Genomic DNA, 22,950 nt, shown 5'->3' with positions numbered 1-22,950 from the left:
GCAGTCGCCTTCTCCTTCCCATCGACTCTGTAAGGCCACCCCTGCGTGGAGCATGGGATCCTCGCAAACGGCTGGGGGAATCGACATGGTAGAGTGGGGAAACTGAGGCAGAGCCGTGTCTGCTTCCCTCACCGCATGCCTGCCAACTTCTGGAGCATCCTACAGAGCCAGACCCCTTCCTTGCACAGTCCTGGAGTCAGCCCTGGGGCACGGCCCACCCTGGGCACGGCAGGAGGCGGGAAGCAGGTGCCAACCTCCCTCTGTGATGGAGTGGGGCCCAAAGGGGCAGAGTTAAGGGGATGGGCACTGGGGACCCATCCAGCCGGGTACCCCAGCGTCCCCCTGTCTGTCTATCCCTGTTCCCGGGTGATCTGTCCCCCCCCACCATGTAGCTGTCCTTATGTCTGTCCATCCGTCCCCGTGTCTCTCTGTCCCTCCCTGCGCCCCCAGGACTACAGCCCCCAGTAGGCCCCGCGCGGCCGGCCCGGACCATCCCGCCGGCGGGAGAGGGGGGGCCGCGGGCTCGGAGCGGATGCGGGCAGGGGGCGGGCACCCCCCCGCCCGGGATGGTTCGGCCCCGCGCCCCCGCGCGGCGCGTGGTTCAGCCCGAGCCCGGAGGGTCCGTCAGCGGCGGGAGCGGCGCGAGGGGGAGAGAGAGAGAGAGAGAGAGGGGTGAGCGGGGGGGCGGGGCGCGGGGAGCACGAGGGGGCGGGGCTCTGGGGTGCGGGGGGAACAGGGGGGGCCCGGGGCAGCGGGGCCTGGGCAAGGGGGTGGGGCTCTGGGGGGCGCGGGGGGGAGCTGGGGGGCACGGGGAGGGGTGGTTGGGGGAGCTGGGGGAGCTGGGGGCACGGGGAGGGGTGGTTGGGGGAGCTGGGGGCACGGGGAGGGGTGGTTGGGGGAGCTGGGGGAGCTGGGGGCACGGGGAGGGGTGGTTGGGGGAGCTGGGGGAGCTGGGGGCACGGGGAGGGGTGGTTGGGGGGCACGGGGGGGAGCTGGAGGCACAGGGAGGGGTGGTTGGGGGGCACGGGGGGGAGCTGGAGGCACAGGGAGGGGTGATTGGGGGAGCTGGGGGCACGGGGAGGGGTGGTTGGGGGAGCTGGGGGAGCTGGGGGCACGGGGAGGGGTGGTTGGGGGAGCTGGGGGCACGGGGGAGCTGGGGGGCATGAAGAGGGGTGGTTGGGAGAGCTGGGGGGAATGGGGGAGCTGGGGGGCACAAGGAGGGGTGGTGGGGGGAGCTGGGGGGCACAGGGGGGATGGGGGAGCTGGGGGCACAGGGGGGAGCTGGGGTGGTTGGGGGAGCTGGGGGTACGGATAAGGGAGGAGCTGGGGGGCCCAGGGGTTGGGGGAGCTGGGGGCATGGGAGAGGGATGGGGAAGGAGCTAGGGGGCACAGGTGGATGGCCAGGGAGGGATGTGGGGGGATGGGCAGGGGTGCCCTTATGGGGGGACCCCCTGGAGGCAGGTTGGGTGGGGAGTGGGGTGAGGGCACCCTGGAGAGCAGGGGGTAGAGTGGGGGGTAGGAGGGAAGGGAGTCTTGGGGGGCGGATGTTGGGGAACGTAAGGAGGAAGGTGGGGGTCAGGAGGAGGAGGGGGGCTGGGGGATGGTGACTGAGGTAGGACACTGGGAATTCACAGCCAGTGGGGCGAGGAGTATGGGGGGCAGCAGGGTGTGGCTGGGAGGAGGGAGATGGGGGCAGCACTGGGAGGGAGCGGGGTGTGGGGGGCACAGCCCTTGTGTGTGGTTGGGGGAGTGGGGCAAGGAGGGAGAATTCACTGAGTGACCTTGATGTTTTGTTGTTAGTGGTGTGAGTGGAGACCCCCTTTTCTGTGCTGCCCCCCAAAAACTGTGGTTTGCTTCTCTCTGTCTAGACAATCCTTTGTACCCCCATTGCATGGGGAGGGCTGCTTTGGCTGCCCCCCGAAATGTCCGATCCTTTGCTGAGAGTCAGCGATGCTCAACATATATCTAGCCCCCCACTCCCTGCCCCACGCTTCTGTGCTGTACTGGTTGGGGTCATGCTGGGTGCCAGGACTCCTGGGTTCTCTCCCTGGTTCTGAGAGGGGAGTGGGGGCTAGTGGTTAGAGCAGGGGGGGCTGGAAGCCAGGACACCTGGGTTCTCTCCCTGGCTCTGGGAGGGTAATGGGGGCTAGTGGTTAGAGCAGGGGGGTCTGGAAGCCAGGACTCCAGGGTTCTTTCCCTGGCTCTGGGAGGGGAGTGAGGGCTACGGGTTAAAGCAGGGGGTCTGGAAGCCAGGACTCCTGCATCCTGGCTCTCCCATATGCTGCGTGTTCTTGTGCAAATAACTTCCCTTCTCCATGCCTCAGTTTCCCCACCTCAGTGCCCAGGGGAGACTCTCTGGCGGGGGAGTCCAGAGGGCCCCGGGGTTGGAAGCTGTGTCACTCGTTTGGACCTTCCCCAAACTGGCTTTTTGTTGGCCTGGTTTGGGGCTGATGGGAGCGAAATGGCTTCATTTGCTGTTGCTTTGTGTGTGCGTCTCATTTCGTCGCACCCCCCCCGCAGTCCGGTTTCCTCTGGCTCCTCCCACTCGCTTGAGCTCGGAAAGGGGACAGCTTAGAGAGTCGGGGGACGAATATGGTCCCTGAAGGAAGTTCCCGCGGGGAAGTCGGGGTTTGAGCTGGCTGAGGTAGGAAGGGTCCCGCCAAGCCAGTTATCACTGAGAGCCCTGCCCTGTGTGTGTAGTTGTGTTTTACGCTCCAAGATGCCACGCTCTCGACACTGGTGTGAGGGAACACGGGTGAGATGGTCACGGGGGGGATCCTGGGCTGCTCTGGGACAATCGAGACAATTAGCCAAAGGGCCTTTGACGAAAACAACAAATTAGTTCCTTGCAGCCAACAAGCAAAGAAAAAGAAACCAGAGCTGGGAAATTCTACATGGAAAAACTTAGTTGAGAGTCAAAAAAATCCACCTAGGGAAAGTCAGACTGAAACCTGGGTTAATGGGACCAAAACCCCAGCGACTGCTGGGAAATCGCACCAGCAAAACGTAGACTAGGTTTGTGATCGTTTGGGGTATGGCCAAGCAGAGCCGTGGCAGGCCGGGCGCCGTGCAAGCCACGTGAGTAAGATCAGGGCCCTGTCGTGCCGGGCGCCGCCCAGACCCTGATGGAGATCGGGGCCCCCCGTCGGGCCGGGCGTTGCCCAGACCCCGAATATTCAGACTGCAGAGCTTTGCTGAGAGGGTGCTATGGGTCATGGGGTCAGAGCATGCCAGATATCTGCCAATGTGTTCAGTCCTGCTCTGGCTCCTGGTGGGAACGAGGAGCCCTTCGATGCCATGGAAAGGGGTTGAACGCGAAGGCAGTGGGAGATGTTAGCCAGTGGGACTCCCTGCCACTGGCCGTCATCGACGCCAAGAACCCAGCCGCTCCCAGGGCAACGCTGTGGCCAGGAGGGCTAATGCGGGGGAGTTCTCCAGCCTGTGCCATGCAGGAGATTGGACGGGGTAACAGACCCTGCAGCCCTGGGTGTGCAGCTCGAGCTGGATCCCCCAGGTGGGGCATCTCCCCTTGTTCTCATCCAGGCTGACGTGTTCTGGAAGTGACAGGGAACTTCTCCCCTCGGGGATTAAACCCAACTTGAGTTATTACTGGGGCTCTGAGCTAAAGTGGGGGGCAGATACCCCCCCCCCAGGTAATTCCTCCTTCCTGGGTAGCTGGCCAGGGCTGGAGCCAGGATACCAGACTAGATGGGCCCTTCTGCTCCTGCATATGCACCTCTCTGGGCCCCATTGCGCTACCCCAGAGTTTGAGGGCAGAAGGGGTCCCTAGACTACCCAGGCTGACCTCCCGGGTAGGCCAGAGTGGGTCTGGGGGCTCTTTGTCCCCTCGGCCATGACCACGCCCCCCTGAACTGGGCACAGGGCTCCAGGATCAGTCCCAATGGGAGGGAAAAGAGGCCTTGCCCCCTCCAGCAGGGACAGGACGCACACATGGCAGGGCTCAGAGTCCTGCTGTGGGAATGCCTCCCTATCACCCCCTTGCCATAGCAGGGTCCCTGATCTCCCACCTGCTTGGGGCTCTGTGTGCCCCCCATTCCTGGGCCCCCTAATCTTCCCCTGGCTGTTATTTTCCCTCCTTTCTGTCTAGGAGGGAAGATAGTTCTAGGGGTTAGAACAGGGGGCCTGGGTTCCAGGACTCCTGGGTCCTCTCCCTGACTCTGCTATGGGGCTAAAAGCAGCCACACTGCCATTCCCACTGGGGCTCTCAGCCTCACCCCACATGCTAGGACCCAGAGCCCCAGTGGGCTCCGCATGTGTTTGAACCATGCCAGCCCGAGTCATGGAAGCCGGGCTCTGAGGCTCCCGGCCGTTGGGCTGGGTTTGCAGTGCGGCCGTGGCTTCCCCAGCACGTACGGGGGGTGCTGGCCCTGCTTGCAATGGGGTAGGGGCCAGGCCGCCTCGCTGAGCGAGGCCTGTGCCACTGGGGCATGTGTGGTTGGCTGTGTGCAGGCGTGTGCGTGCGGGCATGTGCGGGTGTCGGCGTGTTTGGGCGTGTGCATGTGTGCGGGCAGGTTCTGGATTTGCTTCATGCTGTGCAGCCCACTGTGTGTCCAAACTTAATGAATGTCTCTGTGGTTATCTGGTGGGAGGGTGAGGGCCACTGCACTGCCCCACAGCTGCCCCTTCCCAGCCCTGCCCCATTCCCTGCCCCTTCCCTCTCCTGTCCCACAGCCTTGCCCCATGCCCCGCCTCTTCCCTCTCCTGCCCCCCAACCCTGCCCCATCCCCTGCCCCTTCCCACTCCTGCCCCCCAACCCTGCCCCATTCCCTGCCCCTTCCCTCTCCTGTCCCACAGCCTTGCCCCATGCCCTGCCCCTTCCCACTCCTGCCCCCAGCCCTGCCCCATTCCCTGCCCCTTCCCTCTCCTGCCCCACAGCCTTGCCCCATGCCCTGCCCCTTCCCACTCCTGCCCCACAGCCCTGCTCCATGCCCTGCCCCTTCCCACTCCTGCCCCACAGCCCTGCTCCATGCCCTGCCCCTTCCCACTCCTGCCCCACAGCCCTGCTCCATGCCCTGCCCCTTCCCACTCCTGCCCCACAGCCCTGCCCCATCCCCTGCCCCTTCCCTCTCCTGCCCCACAGCCTTGCCCCATCCCCTGCCCCTTCCCACTCCTGCCCCACAGCCCTGCTCCAGGCCCTGCCCCTTCCCACTCCTGCCCCCCAACCCTGCCCCATTCCCTGCCCCTTCCCACTCCTGCCGCCCCGCCCCGCCCCTAGGCCTGCTTCTCCCTTTCCCTGTGGGAGACCTAAGGGGGCGTGGCCAGTTATCTGCATTATTCATGAGGTGGGCGGGGCACCGTCCCATCCGGGTCCCGCCGGTTCCTCTCCCCACATCCGGGTGTCCGCGCCGGCAGGGGGCGAGTCCCGGGTCACGGGGCGGGTCGCCCTCCTTTGCAGCCAATGGGCGGGCGGCGTAAGCGTCTCGTGGCGCGTCGGTCGGGCCGCGCAGCCAATGGGCGGCGGGGGGCGGGGCCTGGCTTGCGCCTCGAGCGGGGGTTTTTGTTCCGGGCCCGGCAGCCGCCATCTTGTGAGAGGAGCCGAGCGGGGAAGCGAGCGGGGCCGGGCGGGGCCAGCCTCATTGGTAACTGGGAACCGGGCCCCGGACGGGACCCCCGCCCCCCCCCGCCGGGCTGCCCGGGAACCGGACACGCCCCCCCCGACCGGACTCCGCCGGGCTGCCTGGACCGGACCCCGCCCCGCCCCCCCCCCCCCCGCGCCGGGCTCCTCAGGAACCGGATCCCCCTCCAGACCGGACCCCGCCCCCCTCGCCGGACCAGTCCGGGACCCCTCCGCCCCATAGGCCGGGCCGGGCTGCCCGGGAACCGAATGGGACCGGCGCCCCCATGGGCCGGGCTCACTGGCTCCCTGATCCCGGGCCGAAACCCGCGTCCCTGATTCTTCTTGGGCTTGAGAAGTGCCTGGGACCCGCACCCCCCTGGGCCGGACCCGACCAGTGTCCCCTTGTCTCCCCTGACCCTTCACCCCCTCAACCCGACTGGGGTCCGTCTCCTGGTCCCGGCTTCTCAGACCCGATCTGGGTCCCAAACCCCACGGGGGGGTCCCCCGACCCGTCCACGGCCCCCCATGCTTAGCTGGGCTTCCTCTCCTGGCTTCTCAGACCTGACCTGCATCCCTGATCCGACAGGGACCCTTTTCTGCCTGGGCCCTGGGGGGCCTGGTGCTGGGGGACTTGAGGGAACCCCTGCATTATTGCCCCTCTGTGGGGCGCAGCTTCATGGTGTCCTCATGGGACCTGCACCAGCTCCTGGGGATGGGTCTGAGCCCAGCCAACTACTCCGCCCTATGGAGGGGACTGGCACTCTTACACCCCCCACCCCGCTCAGTGTGGGGCGGGGGGTGCTCGGGAAGCAGAGCCCTGGCTCGGGGCCCTTCCCTGCTGAGCTGAGGTGTGTGTGGGGGTGGGGCGGGGGGGCTGTGCCGGCTGTGGGACCATGCTGACCTTGGGTAGGGGGGCTTGGGGTCAGGACTCCTGGGTTCTCTCCCCAGCTCTGGGAGGGGAGTGGGGTCTAGGAGGTGAGAGCACTTCCCTGGAGAGCTGGGGATAGGACCCAGGAGTCCTGGTTCCCAGCCCCTAGACTCACTCTCCTCCCAGCCCTGGGAGGGTTCATTTCAGCTGCTATCTGGCTGGCCCAGCCCACTTGGCCTGTTGGGGGGGGTCTCTGGGGATGGCAGTTTCTATAGGAGGAAACGTGACTCCAGGTAGTGACAGAGCCGCCCAGCAGTCTGAGGCCTCCTGGGGCTGTCACCCCCCCAACCCCATCTGCCTGCCTGCCTTGGCTTGGAGGATTCTCCAGGGGAGCCCCTGACTTCCCAGAGGAGAAGCCGCTGGGGGATGCTGAGCTTAGCCCCTGGTGTGACTGACAGGCAGCTGCTGCCCCGCTCCCTGCCATCTTGTGCCCTCTGAGCCTTCGGGCACCGGGGGCATCACTGCATGGCTTGGTGTTGCTCATCTCCACACCTGGCGCAGCCACTGCCCGACCTGTAACCCAGCCGCGGAGATGAGGCCCGTTTGCCCTTCTGGTGCCCGCGAGGGACAGGCTGGGATCCCGCCCTGTGCCACAGGGCACCGTTAGGCACAGGGGTCACAGCAAGAATGATTGTTGGAGGGGCAGGGGGGTTAAAACCCTGCGGGCTGAGTCAGCCTTGCCTTCGGGCCTGCGACCCAGTGAGGTGGGGGGCGCACGAGACACTGGCTTCTCCTTCGGATTTATCCGCTCCCCTTCCACTCAGTTTCATCCAGCCTGATGGGCTGTGACCTGCCTGGTGGCTTTTTCTGGCCCTGAATGGCCTCTCGGCTCAGTGAGGGGATGCACGCGCCCTGTGAGCGCGCTGCCACTGAGAGGCGGTGGGTTATCGGCAGCTTGCGAACGCTGCGGCTTTCCAGGGGCTGAGGCCTGGCGCGTCCCTCTCTGGAGTCTGCTGTCACGCAGCTGCCGGGTCGGTGCTCCTGCCCAGCTGTGAAACTATCCCTTGGAGCAACAGTGTCAGCGGGCCGGCCCCCTGCCAGGTCCCACTCTGCTTAGACCCTGAGCTCTGCCCAGCCGAGCCAGACACCTGGTCTGAGACGTGTAGCCTCTGCAGGGACCCAGTCACCCCCACCAGGATGTGCAGGGACACCCACCTGTCTTTCCAGACCGAGTGGGGAAACGCCTTTAACCTGCTGCCATCCCCTCGGTGCCCGAACAGTCCCAATTTCTGTCGTGCTGCCTGTGTCTCGTTCCTCTCTTCTGCTCTCAGCCACTGCTTGCTCTGTGTGTGTGTGTGTGGGGGGGGGGATCGCTTAGGATCCACGCAAAAGGGAATCTTAATGCAGCCCCTTCGGGGGCAGTCCTAGGACAGTGTGGATGGGGGTGTGTTTCTGTTTTGGGTAAACATGTGGCTTAGGGACAGTTTTCTGTCCAGCCCAGTGTCCTGTCTACTGTGTAGACCTCTCCTGCCCCTCCGTTACGGGACAGCCTGCAGGCAGCCCCTTCAGGAAAACAAAACGAGCTCGGGCCCCCAGCGGGGAGCCTATGGCCTGCTTGCCGTAGTTGGGATGCTGTCTGGAGCCCTGCCTCTGGGAATCCTCCCTGCCCTCGGGGTCCATCACATGCACCAAGGAGTGAGATAGTCACCAGTGTTGAAATGGAGTGACTCACCCTTAGAGCGAATGGGGCGCTGGCTCAGAGCTGTGGGTTCGGGCAGCAATGGGCTCAGGATCTCTGCACACTCAGGTGGTGTTGCTGTCGCTTGATGCCGGCTTTTCTCCACCCTTAGGCTAGAGACTGTCTGCTTCTTTTCAGAAGGAAAGCGAGACCGTGGGAGATCTGCCCATCCTCCCCTCGGCTGGGGCAGAGTCGTAATTGCAGGATAATTCCAGATGAGCCTGTAGTCAGTTAAAACTGATGGGGAAGATGAGATGAGATTTTTAATGGATGTACTTGGGGGAGATTGTTCTCATTGGGCCCTGAAATGCGGCTGCCTCTGGGGTGGGGTGTGCTGGTCGCAGAGCAATGCTACGAAGGAAGCTCTATATGAGCATTGAAATGCGGCTGCTTCGGGGGCGGGGCGAGGCCCCCCTGCCGCTTTGGTGAGCGCTCTCCTGTTGGTACAAGCGAAGATGTGAATTTAAGCCCTGGGTGTTGTTCCTGCTACTTAGGAAGAGGTTTCAGTTTAAACAGGAAAAAGCCTGGATTATCCTGGGATAAAGGTGTCCGATCCCGAGGTTACACCGGTCTGACTTCCCTGGGGGATATGGGACTGAGCAGTCGATGTGGCTGGGTTGTCTGTGCTGTTCTCTCCTGGGCGCTGGGGCTGGTGGGTTGTTCGAGTCCGCCTGGAATTTCCATGTTTCTCCGCCCTGGGCTGGCTCTGCTGCAGGGCTCCACCGTTTAAAGTCGGCTGCCCGGCGATGACTTTCAAAGAACTCTGGTCTTCGATGTTGTGTGAAATTAGCAGAGGAGATGCCCGGGAGCCCCAGATTGGGGTCAGCTCAGCCCTCAGCGGCGATTGGGGTTGGGGGTGGGGTTATTTACCCAGGGCTGGGCTCGGAGGGGGCTGAGCAGTGACCTGGACCCTGCCTGGGCTATGAAATGAGTCACTGTCCCCGCTGAGGCACCGCAAGGCCCTGCACATGGCTTTGTAGAGAGGCTCCGGAATCCAGTACGGCCATTGCTGCGGCCACCTCTGGGGTGGGGGCAGTTGGGTAGCAGCTGCTTGGGGATACCTGCCTGCCGGGGAGAACGACCCCTGCCCAGCCCCCTCCCAGCAACCACCGCCCTGTGTTGATTCTGCTGTAGCCATGTGGGTACTCCGGTGTCCCCCCTGGTTGGGGGGATGGGGGCTTTGCTCTGACCACCCCATCCTCCCCTCTCCCCCACCCCAGATGTCCAGCTCGCCGTTGTCCAAGAAGCGCCGCGTGTCTGGATCTGAGCCGAAGACGGGTTCGAACTGCTCCTCTGGCAACTCCGTACAGAGTGACCCGCGCGCAGCGCCCGCCAACGTAAGTCTGCGGGGCTCCTGGCGCCCCCCCGCCCCTCCCCCCAGTGAGATCCCTTGCAGCTGTGGCTGGTGGGTTCCTGAGGTGCTGCTAACCCTGCAGTCAGAGGCTGCCCAGCGGGTCTTGGGCGAGTGGAGTCCTGCCACCCTGGGACCAGAACCAGTCTTGGGCGGATCTGCCCCCAGGGGTGTCCCTCCCCCGCAGTGAGCCCCTTCTCCCCCAGATGGGACCCCAGGGTATCCACTGGTCCCCCGGATCAGACTGAGGGCCCTCTCTCCAATTCAGACCTGCCCCAGCAGTGAGCACCGCAGCTTGGGGGCGGGTCCTGGCCACAGCAAGCTCCCCCCTCCCAGGGCCCTGCTGACCTCTGACCCCTCTGCTCACAGGGCATGGCTAAGAATGGCAGTGACGTCGACATCGACGAGAGCCTGTACTCCAGGCAGCTGTGAGTACCAGCATTGGGTGGTGCCCACCCCAGAACAAAGGAACTCGAGGCCGGGGGGCGCGGTGCTGGATGGTGGGTCACGCGTGGCGTCCGTGGAGAAGCTGGGAATGGGCCCTGGCTGGCTGGGGTGCCCTGTGCCACGCCCGGCCTCACCGCGCCTTCCCCGCAGGTACGTGCTGGGCCACGAGGCCATGAAGCGGATGCAGAACGCCAGCGTCCTGGTGTCGGGGCTGCGGGGGCTGGGTGTGGAGATTGCCAAGAACATCATCCTGGGCGGCGTCAAGTCGGTCACGCTGCACGACACCGAGCCCGCCCAGTGGGCAGACCTGGCCTCCCAGGTAGGTGCCCAGCGCGGGAACGCCCTCCGTGCCCATCGGAGCCCTCCCCTCCCCTCTCCTCTCCAGCCTTGTGTGTCCCCTGGCCTCCCAGGGCTCCGGCCCCTCCCCTCTGCACCCCACCTCGCTCCAGGGTCCCCCTCACCTGCCCCCCTTGCCCTCTAGTTCTACCTGCGGGAGGAGGACTTGGGGAAGAACCGGGCCGAGGTCTCCCAGCCGTGCCTGGCCGAGCTCAACTCCTACGTGCCCGTCAGCGTTCACAACGGGGCCCTTACCGAGGACGTTCTGAGCCTGTTCCAGGTACCCGGACGCCTGGGTTCTCCCCCTGGCGCTGGGAGGGGAGTGGGGTCTGGTGGTTAGAATGGTGGGAGGAGGGAGTCTGGGGGTCAGGACTCCTGGGCCTGTGGGGAGAGGAGGGGTTGGGGTGCAGGCCAGTGCTGAGTGAAGGCCACGGAGGCCACAGACAGGTGCTGGCAGGGCTGAGAAAGGTGCAGGCTGGAAGATGGGGGCAGGGGATGGGATGGGGATGCAAGCCGGGGGTCTCTGGGTGGAGGGTGCACACAGGCTGGATGGAGGGGGCAGGGGGGGTGCTGGCTGCTTAGGGACACCAGCTGAGGGTTGTGTGGGTGGAGTGGAGTGGAGGTGCTGGTTGGTGCTGGAGGAGGGACTGGGGGGTGCAGGCCAGTGCGCTGGGGAGTAGGGGCGGTGGGGTGTAGGCCGGCACTTGTGGGGCATGGGGGTGCATGGGGCAGTGCTGATGGGGCTCTGTGTGCTAGGTGGGTTGGGGGCTGCCCCGGGGGTATGGGCCAGGGCAGACGGGCTCTGTGCCAGGCGGGGGGCTCTGTGGGCGTGGGCCAGCACTGACAGACTCTGTCTGTGGCGTGGGCACTGACAGGGTCCGTGTGCCCAGTGGGGTGGGCTCCAGGGGCCCGGGCCGGCATTGACGGGCTCTGTCTGTGAGGTGGGCTCCGGGGGCCCGGGCCGGCACTGACGGGCTCTGTGCGGCAGGTCGTGGTTCTCACCAACGCGCCTCTGGAGGAGCAGCTGCGGGTCGGGGGATTCTGCCACAGCAAGGGCATTAAGATGGTGGTAGCCGACACCAGGGGGCTCTTTGGGTGAGTGCCGGGCTGGGGACCCCTCCCTTAGCCACCTCGTCCCTGCTGCTGGGTGGGGGGCAGCAGCCTGCCTCCCCTTGCTGGCTTGGGCGGGGAGGCGGAACTGGAGCCTGGGCTGGGACAGGCGTCCTCAGGGAGATGGGGCTGGTGGGTGGCCGGGGCCCTGGGGACAGAGCTGCCTGGGTGGGGAAGAGGCTGGAGCCTTGGGGGGTGGGGTGGCAGAGGACCTTGGGGGAAGGGGGCTGGAGCCCTGGCGGGGGGGTGGTGGAGGGAATCTCGGGAGTGGGGTTGACTGCCCCGCGCTCACCCCTCTCCCCACAGCCAGCTCTTCTGTGACTTCGGGGATGAGATGGTCGTGACCGACACTAATGGGGAGCAACCGCTCAGCGCCATGATCTCCATGATCACCAAGGTAATGCTGGCCTGGACGCCTGGGTTCTCTCCCGGCTCTGGGAGGGGAGTGGGGTCTAGGGTGGGGGGGCTGGGAGCCAGAAAGCCTGGGTTCTGTGGAGTAGGGTCTAGGGGTGGTGGGGCTGGAAGCCGGGGCGCCTGGGTTCTGTCCCTGGCACTGCTGGGCTCACCACCTCCGCGTCGGCAGGGCTGCCCGGGGGAGGTGACCTGCCTGGACGAGGCTCGGCACGGCTTTGAGAGCGGGGACTTCGTCTCCTTCACTGAGGTGGACGGCATGGAGGAGCTCAACCGCTGCCCCCCCATGGAGATCAAAGTGCTGGGTGAGATGCTGGGGAGCGGGACTGGGGGCTGGGCAGGGGGTGCTCTCCCTGGGCAGTTGGGGCCAGGTGCGGGGGGGGGTGCCGTGCTGTGGGGGGCTGGGCAGGGGGTGCTCTCCCTGGGCAGTCAGGGCCAGGTGCTGTGGGGGGCTGGGCAGGGGGCGCTCTCCCAGGGCAGTCGGGGCCAGGTGCTGTGGGGGGCTGGGCAGGGGCCGCTCTCCCTGGGCAGTCGGGGCCAGGTGCTGGGTGGGTGCCGTGCCGTGCCATGCTGCAGGGGCTGGACAGGGGGTGCTCTCCCCCATCGCTGACCCCCGCTCTCCCGTGCAGGGCCCTACACCTTCAGCATCGGCGACACCAGTAGCTTCTCCGAGTACGTGCGGGGCGGCATCGTCTCCCAGGTCAAGATGCCCAAGAAGATGAGCTTTGTGAGTGGTGCCTGGGCCGGGTGGGGCGGCTGGGCATTCCCTGGGCACTAGCTGTCCCCCCACATGGGGGTGGGGACCTTGACTCCCGGGCTCAGGGGCATAAAGAGGGGACAGCTGCTTTCCCAGCTCCTTCCTCACCTGCTGCCACCAGCCTGGGGCCAAGGGGCAGCTCGGCAGCAGGGACAGTGTCCCCTGGCGAGGGCAGAGCGGGGGATTGCAGGGTCCTTTCTGCTCTGGGGGTTTAGGCACCCCCCCTTCGCTGCAGAGGGGGAACCGTAGTCACTTGAATTGTGGGGAAAGGGGGGTTCTCTGCTCTCTGAGTGCTGCCAAGCTTGAGTCTGCCATCAGTAGGGTTCAGAGTGAACATGCAGCCTTATATGGGCCTGTGTGCGCTCAGGCTGTCGGTCTGTGAGCTGGGCTGGGACTCCTGGTTCCTTCCCCTGTCGGGCAGAGTGTGCGTTGGGGGTCAGGTTGTAGGGGGGGGTAAGCGGACGGGGGATAGTCGGCTGCCCCTCACCCCCACCCCGCTCCCCACAGAAGCCCCTGAGCGTGGCGCTGGCCGAGCCCGACTTCGTGGTCACCGACTTCGGGAAGTTCGACCGCCCGGCCCATCTGCACCTGGCCTTCCAGGCCCTGCATGACTTCCAGCGACAGCACCAGCGCCTGCCGCGGCCCCGCAGCGAGGTAGGGCCTGGATGTGGCGGGCCAGGGACGGGCTGACAGGCGAGGGGGCGTCTGTTACCGTCGCCCCCCACCCCGGTCCTGTCCCTACCCCTGCCCCCCCCCCAGGACCTGCCTCCCCTCCCTTCGTGTCCTGTCCCCACCCCCTGGGGCACTGCACGACCTGCCTACCCCCCTGTTTGTGCCCCGTCTTGTGTGACTGCCCCTTGTCTGTGCCCTGTCCCTGCCCCCTGGGGTGCTGTGTGGACTGGCCCCTGTGTGTGCCCCCGCCCCTGGGGTGCTGCTGACCCCTCTCCCCGGCAGGCGGACGCGGCGGAGGTGCTGGCGCTGACCCAGGCGGTGAACCAACGGGCCCCGCCAGCACTGAAGCAGGAGAAGCTGAACGAGGGGCTGATCAAGGAGCTGGCATACCAGGCTGCCGGGGACCTGGCGCCCGTCAACGCTTTCATCGGGGGGCTGGCTGCCCAGGAGGTCATGAAGGTAGCGCCAGGACGCCTGGGTCCCGTCCCTGGAGCGGGCAGGGGAGTGGGGGCTGGGAGCCAGGACTCCAGGGCTCTATCCTCGGCTCTGGGAGGGGAGTGGGGTTGGGATGGGGTGGAGGTCGGGGAGCCAGGACTCCGGGGTTCTATCCCCGGCTCTGGGAGGGGAGTGGGGTTGGGATGGGGTGGAGGTCGGGGAGCCAGGACTCCGGGGTTCTATCCCCGGCTCTGGGAGGGGAGTGGGGTTGGGATGGGGTGGAGGTCGGGGAGCCAGGACTCCAGGGTTCTATCCCCAGCTCTGGGAGGGGAGTGGGACTGGGAAGCTCTGAGGCTCCCGAGTTGGGGGCTGGGCCCCACTGTCGAGTGCTGCTGGGGGTCTGCATCCTCCGCTGGGGCGTGCGGGTGGCTGGCCAGCGTGCCCCTGCCCTGACGCTCCCCCCCGCCCCAGGCCTGCTCCGGGAAGTTCATGCCCGTCATGCAGTGGCTCTACTTTGACGCACTGGAGTGTCTGCCTGAGGACAGCAAGGAGGCGCTGACGGAGGAGCAGTGCCGCCCGGTGAGTGACTGCGGGAGGCGAGGCTGGGATAGTGGGGGGGCTGTGGGGAGCCCAGACCTGGGATAGCAAGGGGTCAGAGGTGAGGGGGGGGGAGCCTGGCGCCGGGTGGCAGCGGGTCGGGATCGGGGGGGAACCGGCAGAGCTGGGGGGGGGGACAGCGGGTCGGGATCGGGAGGGGGAACCGGCAGAGCTGGGGGGGGCAGCGGGTCAGGAGGGGGGGGGGAACCGGCAGAGCTGGGGGGGGCAGCGGGTCAGGAGGGGGGGGGGAACCGGCAGAGCTGGGGGGGGCAGCGGGTCAGGAGGGGGGGGGAACCGGCAGAGGTGGGGGGGGCAGCGGGTCGGGATCGGGGGGGGGAACCGGCAGAGCTGGGGGGGGGGCAGCAGCGGGTCGGGATCGGGGGGGGAACCGGCAGAGCTGGGGGGGGACAGCGGGTCGGGATTGGGGGGTCACTGGCAGAGCTGGGGGGGGCAAGCAGCGGGTTGGGATTGGGGGGGGAACCGGCAGAGCTGGGGGGGGCAGCAGCGGGTCGGGATCGGGGGGGAGAACCGGCAGAGCTGGGGGGGGCAGCGGGTCGGGATCGGGGGGGAACCGGCAGAGCTGGGGGGGGCAGCAGCGGGTCGGGATTGGGGGGGGAACCGGCAGAGCTGGGGGGGGCAGCAGCGGGTCGGGATCGGGGGGGAGAACCGGCAGAGCTGGGGGGGGCAGCAGCGGGTCGGGATCGGGGGGGAGAACCGGCAGAGCTGGGGGGGGGCAGCGGGTCGGGATCGGGGGGGAACCGGCAGAGCTGGGGGGGGGGCAGCAGCGGGTCGGGATCGGGGGGTCACTGGCAGAGCTGAGGTGACTCTCTCCCTTCTCCCCAGAGGAACAGCCGTTACGACGGGCAGATCGCCGTGTTCGGGGCTGACCTGCAGGCCAAGCTAGGGCAGCAGAAGTATTTCCTGGTGAGCGCTGCCGGGTTCCCACCGGACTCCCTGGGCCCTGCGGGGTCCCCCTGTCACTGCGGGGTCCGGCCCCACAGCAAACCCCCTCGGGGGGACGAGCCGGAGCCGCTGGGCGGCCGGAGTCTGATCCCAGCTCCTTGGAGGCACAGGCCGGGGGGAGAAACCCAGCTGCTGGCTCTGGGGCCGACGCTCGGTGCTGGGGGTCCCTGGTCCGCGGCATGTGCCGCAGGTGCTGACTTTGGACCCCGGTGCAGCCGGCCTGGGCACCTGGAACCTTCCCCCGTCTCGCCCCCTCACCCCCGTCTCGCCCCCTCACCAGGTGGGCGCCGGCGCCATCGGCTGCGAGCTGCTGAAGAACTTCGCCCTGCTGGGGCTGGCGTGCGGGGACGGTGGGGAGGTGACCGTGACCGACATGGACACCATCGAGAAATCCAACCTCAACCGCCAGTTCCTCTTCCGGCCCTGGGACGTCACGGTGCGCTGGGGGGGCTGGGGCGGGATCTGCGAGTGGCGGGGGCTGGGAGGCAGGACTCCTGGGTTCCGTTTGTATCTCAGGCGACTAACTCAGGGTCCCTGCCCCCAGAAAATGAAGTCTGACACAGCAGCAGCTGCGGTGCGGCAGATGAACCCCAACATCCACATCACGAGCCACCAGGACCGCGTGGGGCCCGACACGGAGCGGGTCTACGACGACGACTTCTTCGAGGGCCTGGACGGCGTGGCCAACGCGCTGGACAACGTGGACGCCAGTGAGTGACGCATGGGTGGGGCCATCCCCCAGCCGCACCTCAGCACCGTGCCAGCCATCCTTGTGTGGTGTTATATGCGGCTGTTCTGCAGCTGCCCCACCCCAGAGGTGGCTGCATCTCGGCGCCGGGCGAGCCGTCCTGGCCTCCCATCGCTGTGCTCCTAGGGTCTCCTGCCCCATTGTGCTGGTGCTAACCCTGTGCACCTGCCCCCCAGGAATGTACATGGACCGCCGGTGCGTCTATTATCGCAAGCCTCTGTTGGAGTCCGGCACGCTGGGCACCAAGGGCAACGTCCAGGTGGTGATCCCCTTCCTGACGGAGTCGTACAGCTCCAGCCAGGACCCGCCTGAGAAATCCATCCCCATCTGTACCCTCAAAAACTTCCCCAACGCCATCGAGCACACGCTGCAGGTGAGCGCCCGGACGCCGGGGTTCCCTCCCCGCAGGGGCTGGGAGCCAGGACGCCTGGGTTCTACCTTGCTGCTTGAGCGGGGAGTGGGGTGTGGTGGGTCAGAGCAGGGGGGCTGGGAGCCAGGACGCCTGGGTTCTACCTTGCTGCTTGAGCGGGGAGTGGGGTGTGGTGGGTCAGAGCAGGGGGGCTGGGAGCCAGGACGCCTGGGTTCTACCTTGCTGCTTGAGCGGGGAGTGGGGTGTGGTGGGTCAGAGCAAGGGGGCTGGGAGCCAGCTCTGGGAGGGCAGTGGGGTGTGGTGGGTCAGAGCAGGGGGGCTCGGAGCCAGGACGCCTGGGTTCTACCTCGCTGCTTGGGTGGGGAGTGGGGTGTGGTGGGTCAGAGCGGGGGGGCTGGGAGCCAGGACGCCTGGGTTCTACCTTGCTGCTTGAGCGGGGAGTGGAGTGTGGTGGGTCGGGGGGGCTCAGAGCCAGCTCTGGGAGGGCAGTGGGGTGTGGTGGATCAGAGTGGGGGGCGCTCGGAGCCAGTTCGCCTGGGTTCTACGTCGCTGTTTGGGCGGGGAGTGGGGTGTGGTGGGTCAGAGCAAGGGGGCTGGGAGCCAGCTCTGGGAGGGCAGTGGGGTGTGGTGGGTCAGAGCAGGGGGGCTCGGAGCCAGGACGCCTGGGTTCTACGTCGCTGTTTGGGCGGGGAGTGGGGTGTGGTGGGGGCTTGGAGCCAGAACACGGGGGGTTTTCTCCCCAGCTCTGGGATAGGAGTGGGGGTTAGTGGTTAGAGTGGGGTGGAGGGGGGCTGGGAGTCAGGACTCCTGGGTTCTTTCCTCGACTTGGGGGCTGGTGTCTAATTCATCTGACTGGCCTGGGGGATCTCCCCACCCCGGCGACTCTGCTCTGTCCCGCAGTGGGCCCGGGACGAGTTCGAAGGCCTCTTCAAGCAGCCGGCGGAGAGCGTCAACCAGTATATCTCGTGAGTGGCGGGTCTGGGGGGGCGCGCGGCCCACTCTGCTGCGGCTCTGCCCTGGGGGCGGAAGGGTCTGGGGGGCTGCCCCCTCTGAGCTGTGTGTCCCCTCAGAGACCCCAAGTTCATGGAGCGCACGCTCAAGCTGCCGGGCACGCAGCCCCTGGAGGTGCTGGAGGCCGTCAACAAGAGCCTGGTGAGCGAGCGGCCCCGGAGCTGGGCCGACTGCGTGGGCTGGGCCTGCCGCCACTGGCACTGCCAGTACAGCAACAACATCCGCCAGCTGCTGCACAACTTCCCACCCCACCAGGTGAGCCCCCCGCCCCGCCCGCCCGCCCCCCTCCGGGCCCCTGCTCTGACCCCACCCCCCTCTGGTGTATTGCAGAAGACCAACTCCGGCACTCTGTTCTGGTCAGGGCCCAAGAGATGTCCCCACCCCCTCACCTTCGACGAGAGCAACGTAAGTATAGGGGGTGTCATTAGGGGTCAGGGTTAACGCCCATCCTCCCTCCCTCCCTCCGCCCCCATGGATTACCAGGTTAGGAACCCATTTGTACCCCCTCAGCCCCACACATGGATTTGTGTGTGTGTGCCATCTGTGCCCCCTCAGCCCCACACATGGGTGTGTGTGTGTGTGTGTGTGTGCCATCTGTGCCCCCTCAGCCCCACACATGGGTGTGTGTGTGTGAGAGAGAGAGAGATAGTTGGGGTCAGGTTTAATGCCCATCTGTCCCCCACACTTCTGTGCATGGATTACAGGGGGGTGTTGTCAATAGGGCTCAGGGTAAACACCCCCCTGCACATGGATTACAGGGGGTGGGTCATCGTTAGGGCTCAGGGTTAACACCCGTCTTTCCACCCCCCAGCCCCTGCACATGGATTACATCGTGGCGGCGGCGAATCTCTTTGCCCAGACCTACGGCATCACGGGCACGCGGGACGTGGGCGCTGTGGCCGAGCTGCTGCACCAGGTGCAGGTGCCCGAGTTCACGCCCAAGTCTGGCGTGCGGATCCACATCTCAGACCAGGAGCTGCAGAACGCCAACGCCTCTGTCGGTATGGCAGGGGGGGCCGTCCCCAGTGCACCCTCGGGCACCGCAACTCAGGGGGTGGGGGAGAGTGTTTGCTGCCAGTTAGGGCTGGCCCTGGCATGGAGCCCGGGGCCCCTTGCGGTCGTGGGTGTCCTTGCCAGGCATTCATGGGCTCTGCTCTGCCCCCAGACGACAGCCGGCTGGAGGAGCTGAAATCCAGCCTGCCCAACCCCGAGGACCTGCAGAGCTTCCGCATGTATCCCATCGACTTTGAGAAGGTGAGCTGGGCGAGGCCCGGCCCGGGAGCCCGTGCCGGGATTGGGGGGGGTCAGGCCAAGCGTTGGGAGCAAGCGCTGGCCAGGTGTGGCATTACTTTGCATCTGTTCCCTGGCTGCCACCCAGGGGTGGCTGTATCTCGCCACAGGCCGAGCCATTCCTGTGCCGTGTTATATGCGGCTGTTCCCCAGCTGCCCCGCCTCAGAGGTGGCCGCGTCTCAGTGCCAGGCAAACCCTCCCTGTGCAGTGTTGTGTGGCTGTTCCCCAGCTGCCCCGCCCCAGAGGTGGCTGCGTCTCAGTGCCAGGCAAACCCTCCCTGTGCAGTGATGTGTGGCAGTTCCCCAGCTGCTCCGCCCCAGAGGTGGCTGCTTTTTCCTCTCACCCTCTCTCTGGTTCAGGACGACGACACTAATTTCCACATGGATTTTATCGTGGCGGCGTCGAACCTGCGGGCTGAGAACTATGACATCCCGCCCGCCGACCGGCACAAGGTGGGCAATGGCCTCGGCTGGTTGGGGGGAGGCAGGGAGCTCACTGTGGCGCTCTGCCTCCCCTCCCGCCCGACGCTGACATCTCTGCCCCTCCCCAGAGCAAGCTGATCGCTGGGAAGATCATCCCGGCCATCGCCACGACGACGGCGGCGGTGGTGGGGCTAGTGTGTCTGGAGCTGTACAAAGTGGTGCAGGGTCACAAGCGGCTGGAGTCCTACAAGAATGGCTTCCTCAACCTGGCTCTGCCGTTCTTCGGCTTCTCCGAGCCCATCGCCTGCCCCCGCAACAAGGTGGGTGTGTGGTGTCCTGCCCCTGGTCCCTCCACCCTGCCGCCCGCCTCCCCCAGCCCCAGCCCATATCCTCTGCCCTCTCACAACAAGGTGGGTGTGTGGTGTCCCACCCCCGGGCCTCAGCCCTGGCCCCTCCTCCCTGTCCCCTGCCAGGGCCCCAGCTCCTCCACCCTGCCGCCCCCTCCAGGCCCCAGCCCCTATCCTCTGCCCCCTCATAACAAGGTGGGTCCCCCCCAACCTGTGCCCTGCCCTGCGCTCTTCTCCCTGCCCGGACAGATGACAAGTGGCTACGGTAGGGTCTGGTTTGGGCTGGGCGGGGGGGTTCCTCCCCCTGCGGTGTCTCTGACCCCTTCTCCCCCCTGCCCCCAGTACTACGACATTGAGTGGACGCTGTGGGACCGGTTCGAGGTGCAGGGGGTGCAGCCCAGCGGGGAGGAGATGACGCTGCGCCAGTTCCTGGCATATTTTAAGGTGATACCCGGGTGGTGGGTGTCAGAGCGAGGGGGGGGTGTATCTGGGCACTGTCTGATTTGCCCCTCCCCTGCCGAGCGAGCTCTGGCTGGAGATCATCGCACTAAGGGGGCGGTGGGGGTGTGTGGAATCAGGGTGTCTGACACCCCCCCCCCCGCCTCCTGCAGAGAGACCACTGGCTGGGGAGCCCCATGCTGGGGGACGCAGGGGGGCTAGTTGCGGGGGTCAGGGAGCTGATGGAGGGGGCTTGGGAGATCTGGGCGCCGTCTGACCCCACATCCCCTCCCCATGCTGGAGGGGTGGGGGGCAGGGAGGTGACGGAGGGGGTTTGAGGGGATCATGGTGCTGTCTGATTCCCCCCCTGCAGAGCGAGCACCGGCTGGAGATCACCACAGTAGGGGGATGTGGGGGGTGCAGGGAGCTGACGGAGGGGTTGGGGGAGGGATCTGGGCACAGTCTGACTCCCTCCCCCCCCCCGCACAAAGTGAGCACTGGCTGGAGATCACCATGCTGGGGGGAAGTGAGAGGGGACAGGGAGCTGATGGAGGGGCTTGGGGGTCTGGGTGCTGTCTGTCCGCCCCCCCATTCCCCCTCTGCAGAGGGAGCACCGGCTGGAGATCACTATGCTGGGGGGGGCAGGGAGCTGACAGAGGGGGTTGGGGGGGATCTGGGCACAGTCTGACCCCCCCCGTTCCCCCCTCCCACAGAGCGAGCACTGGCTGGAGATCACTATGCTGGGGGGGGCAGGGAGCTGACGGAGGGGGTTGGGGGGGATCTGGGCGCAGTCTGACCCCCCCGTTCCCCCCTCCCACAGAGCGAGCACCGGCTGGAGATCACTATGCTGGGGGGGGGGCAGGGAGCTGACGGAGGGGGTTGGGGGGGATCTGGGCGCAGTCTGACCCCCCCCGTTCCCCCCTCCCACAGAGCGAGCACCGGCTGGAGATCACTATGCTGTCGCAGGGCGTGTCCATGCTCTACTCCTTCTTCATGCCGCCCGCCAAGCTGCGTGAGCGCCACGACCAGCCGTACGTACCCGGGGTGCCCCCTCCCTGGGCACTCGGACCCACTGTCAGCCACCTGGGGGGTGGGGCAGGGTCCCCGTCCCTCTGGGGCGATTGGGGGCCAGGTTTACCTGGCTAGGGGGGAGTGGGGTGGGGGAGCTATCCTGGTCCTGGGGACCTGCCCATGGGCTGCAGGTCGGGGGTCCCCCCTCTCGGGGGGGGGTCCCCACCGGCTCTGCCCTGACCGTGCCCCGCCCCCAGGATGACGGAGATCGTGACCAAGGTGTCGAAGAAGAAGATCGGGCGACACGTCAAGGCCCTGGTCTTCGAGCTCTGCTGCAACGACGACAGCGAGTGCGACATCGAGGTGCCCTACGTCCGCTACACCATCCGCTAGGGGCGGGGCCTCCCCACACCCCGCCCCCAGGGCTCACTGGGCAGGGCCTCCCCACGCCCCGCCCCCCACGGTTAAAGTGAGGCAAAACATGGACTATAGGGCCTCCCCCCAGGAACTGGTCTGAGGTTCGGGGATCCTGCCCCCTTCCCCGCTGGGAACCCCCCATGCTCCTGTTCATGTTCTTGAGGCGCTTTAACCCCCCCCTTACTGTTAGTCGTGTTGTCTTGACTCCGCCCCCACACCCCCTCCCCTGCACACGCTCACTTGCTCACTGATGGGGGATGGGGCGGCTCTTGCCCTGCGGTGCTGGTTCTGGGGGGGCACGGCAGTGGGGGAACCCACCCCCTGCTGCTGGAGCTGGTGTCCATCTGCTGCTTGCCCGCCCAGTGGTGGCGGGCGGGGGGGGGGGAAGGGAGGGTTAGTGCAGAACTGGTGAGAGGAATAACTGAATAAATAGACGTTTGCAAAACCTGCCGGCGCCCCCACGTCTGGTCATTGGTGGGACGTGTGTGTGGGGGAGCGGGGGGAGATCACTGCCCCATGGTGTTCTACGGCTGCCCCCCGAGAAGGATCCTGGGCGCTGTGTGTGAGGCAGATGGGCCTAAGGGAGGGAGCCAGGGGAGGGTGCTCAGATCACAGCTCTGTTCCCAGGGTGGGCAGCCTCTTTCCCCAGGTGGTTTATCTCCAGGGGTCTCTGGGGGCTGGTCGATTCCTCGGTGCTGCCCAGCCTGGTTGGGTGCTCTCCTGGGGCCATTTCCTCCCTCTCCAACTGTGCTCCATCTACCTTTCCACGTCCTGCTGCTAGGGTGGGATGGTGGCCCGAGCTTCTGTCTCCCACACCTCCGTCCTGCCCTCTCCCTCCGGTGCTGTGAGGAATCATGTGGCAATGAGTTCCCCAGCTCCCAGGGCCTGCGGCGTGAGAGCAGCTATGCTGGGGGAGCCCTGGCCTTGGGCTAACCGCAGTCCCTCCACCCTGTGTGGCTGTATCATTCCCCTGGAGGCTGGTGGGGGCCCTTCACTCTGACTTCCCCGCATGGGCCAGGGAGCCCTCACCCTCCACTAGCCTGGCCCCAGCATGTTCCTGGGCGAGGGGGGTACAGGGGTCCTGGTGGAGGGGCTGCTGGGTGTGGGGGTGCAGGGAGCAGGGCCGATTCCTGGGGCAAGGGCTTGCAGGAGGAGGGGGTACCGGGGCCCAGGGTTGCTGGGTGGGCAGGAGTGCAGGGGGTAGCGTTCCCACGGTAGGTTGAAGGGTTGCTGGGGGTGGAGGGTTGTTGGGGGTGGGGGCATTACACAAGGTGGGTGCAGGAGTTCCTGGGTGGGAGGGGCTCCAGGAAGGGGGGGTGCTGGGGGAGGGGTAGCCAGGGGTTACCCAATGGGGGTGGGGTTTCTGGGGGAGGGGGGTGCAGGGGGCAGAGTTCCCAGCAGGGGGAGGGGGGGTGCAGGAGTTCCTGGGGGGAGGGGCTCCTGAAGGGGGGGTGCAGGGGGCGGGGTTCCTGGGGTGGGGGGAGGAGGGTTCCCGCGGGGGGGGATTCGAGCGGGGCTCGTTTCCATGGAGCCCGTCGACATCGAAGCAACCGTGTCCCGAACAGGCGGGAAGCGCGGCCATTGGCCCGCTCCACGTGTCAGTCGCGGGTCTGGGCGGGGCTCGGAGAGGGC

General features: G+C 66.6%; 1 protein-coding gene across 3 annotated transcripts; it reads left to right on the top strand.

The window, feature by feature from the left end:
- Positions 1-572: 572 nt before the first annotated feature.
- On the top strand, positions 573-21,767 carry UBA1 (ubiquitin like modifier activating enzyme 1). Of its 3 annotated transcripts, none has more exons than XM_050928102.1 (25): positions 573-672; positions 9,405-9,521; positions 9,905-9,963; positions 10,133-10,301; positions 10,464-10,598; positions 11,307-11,413; positions 11,735-11,825; positions 12,012-12,144; positions 12,469-12,566; positions 13,104-13,250; positions 13,551-13,727; positions 14,175-14,282; positions 15,144-15,224; positions 15,544-15,699; positions 15,808-15,973; positions 16,188-16,384; positions 17,282-17,346; positions 17,452-17,647; positions 17,723-17,797; positions 18,204-18,393; positions 18,558-18,646; positions 19,043-19,135; positions 19,234-19,425; positions 19,795-19,896; positions 20,264-20,702. In XM_050928102.1, exons 2-25 carry the CDS (start codon positions 9,405-9,407, stop codon positions 20,576-20,578), a joined length of 3,258 nt encoding a protein of 1,085 aa, XP_050784059.1. In that variant the 5' UTR covers positions 573-672; the 3' UTR covers positions 20,579-20,702. The 3 variants fall into 3 exon arrangements, with proteins under 3 accessions (XP_050784059.1, XP_050784058.1, XP_050784060.1); XM_050928101.1 differs by lacking the exon at positions 573-672 and adding an exon at positions 5,505-5,600; XM_050928103.1 differs by lacking the exons at positions 573-672; positions 20,264-20,702 and adding exons at positions 20,821-20,921; positions 21,159-21,767.
- Positions 21,768-22,950: the final 1,183 nt, after the last annotated feature.

The sequence above is a fragment of the Gopherus flavomarginatus genome, chromosome 18, assembly GCF_025201925.1.
Source record: "Gopherus flavomarginatus isolate rGopFla2 chromosome 18, rGopFla2.mat.asm, whole genome shotgun sequence".
NCBI lineage: Eukaryota > Metazoa > Chordata > Testudines > Testudinidae > Gopherus > Gopherus flavomarginatus.
The sequence above is the reverse complement of the archived record's forward strand: the minus strand, read 5'-3'. Positions and strand labels throughout refer to the sequence as shown.

Coding starts and splice junctions, on each gene's coding strand:
- UBA1 (XM_050928102.1), top strand. CDS start 9,405: ATGTCCAGCTCGCCGTTGTCCAAGAAGCGCCGCGTGTCTGGATCTGAG. Junction 9,522..9,904: donor CGCGCGCAGCGCCCGCCAAC/GTAAGTCTGCGG, acceptor CTCTGCTCACAG/GGCATGGCTAAGAATGGCAG. Junction 17,648..17,722: donor ACAACTTCCCACCCCACCAG/GTGAGCCCCCCG, acceptor GGTGTATTGCAG/AAGACCAACTCCGGCACTCT.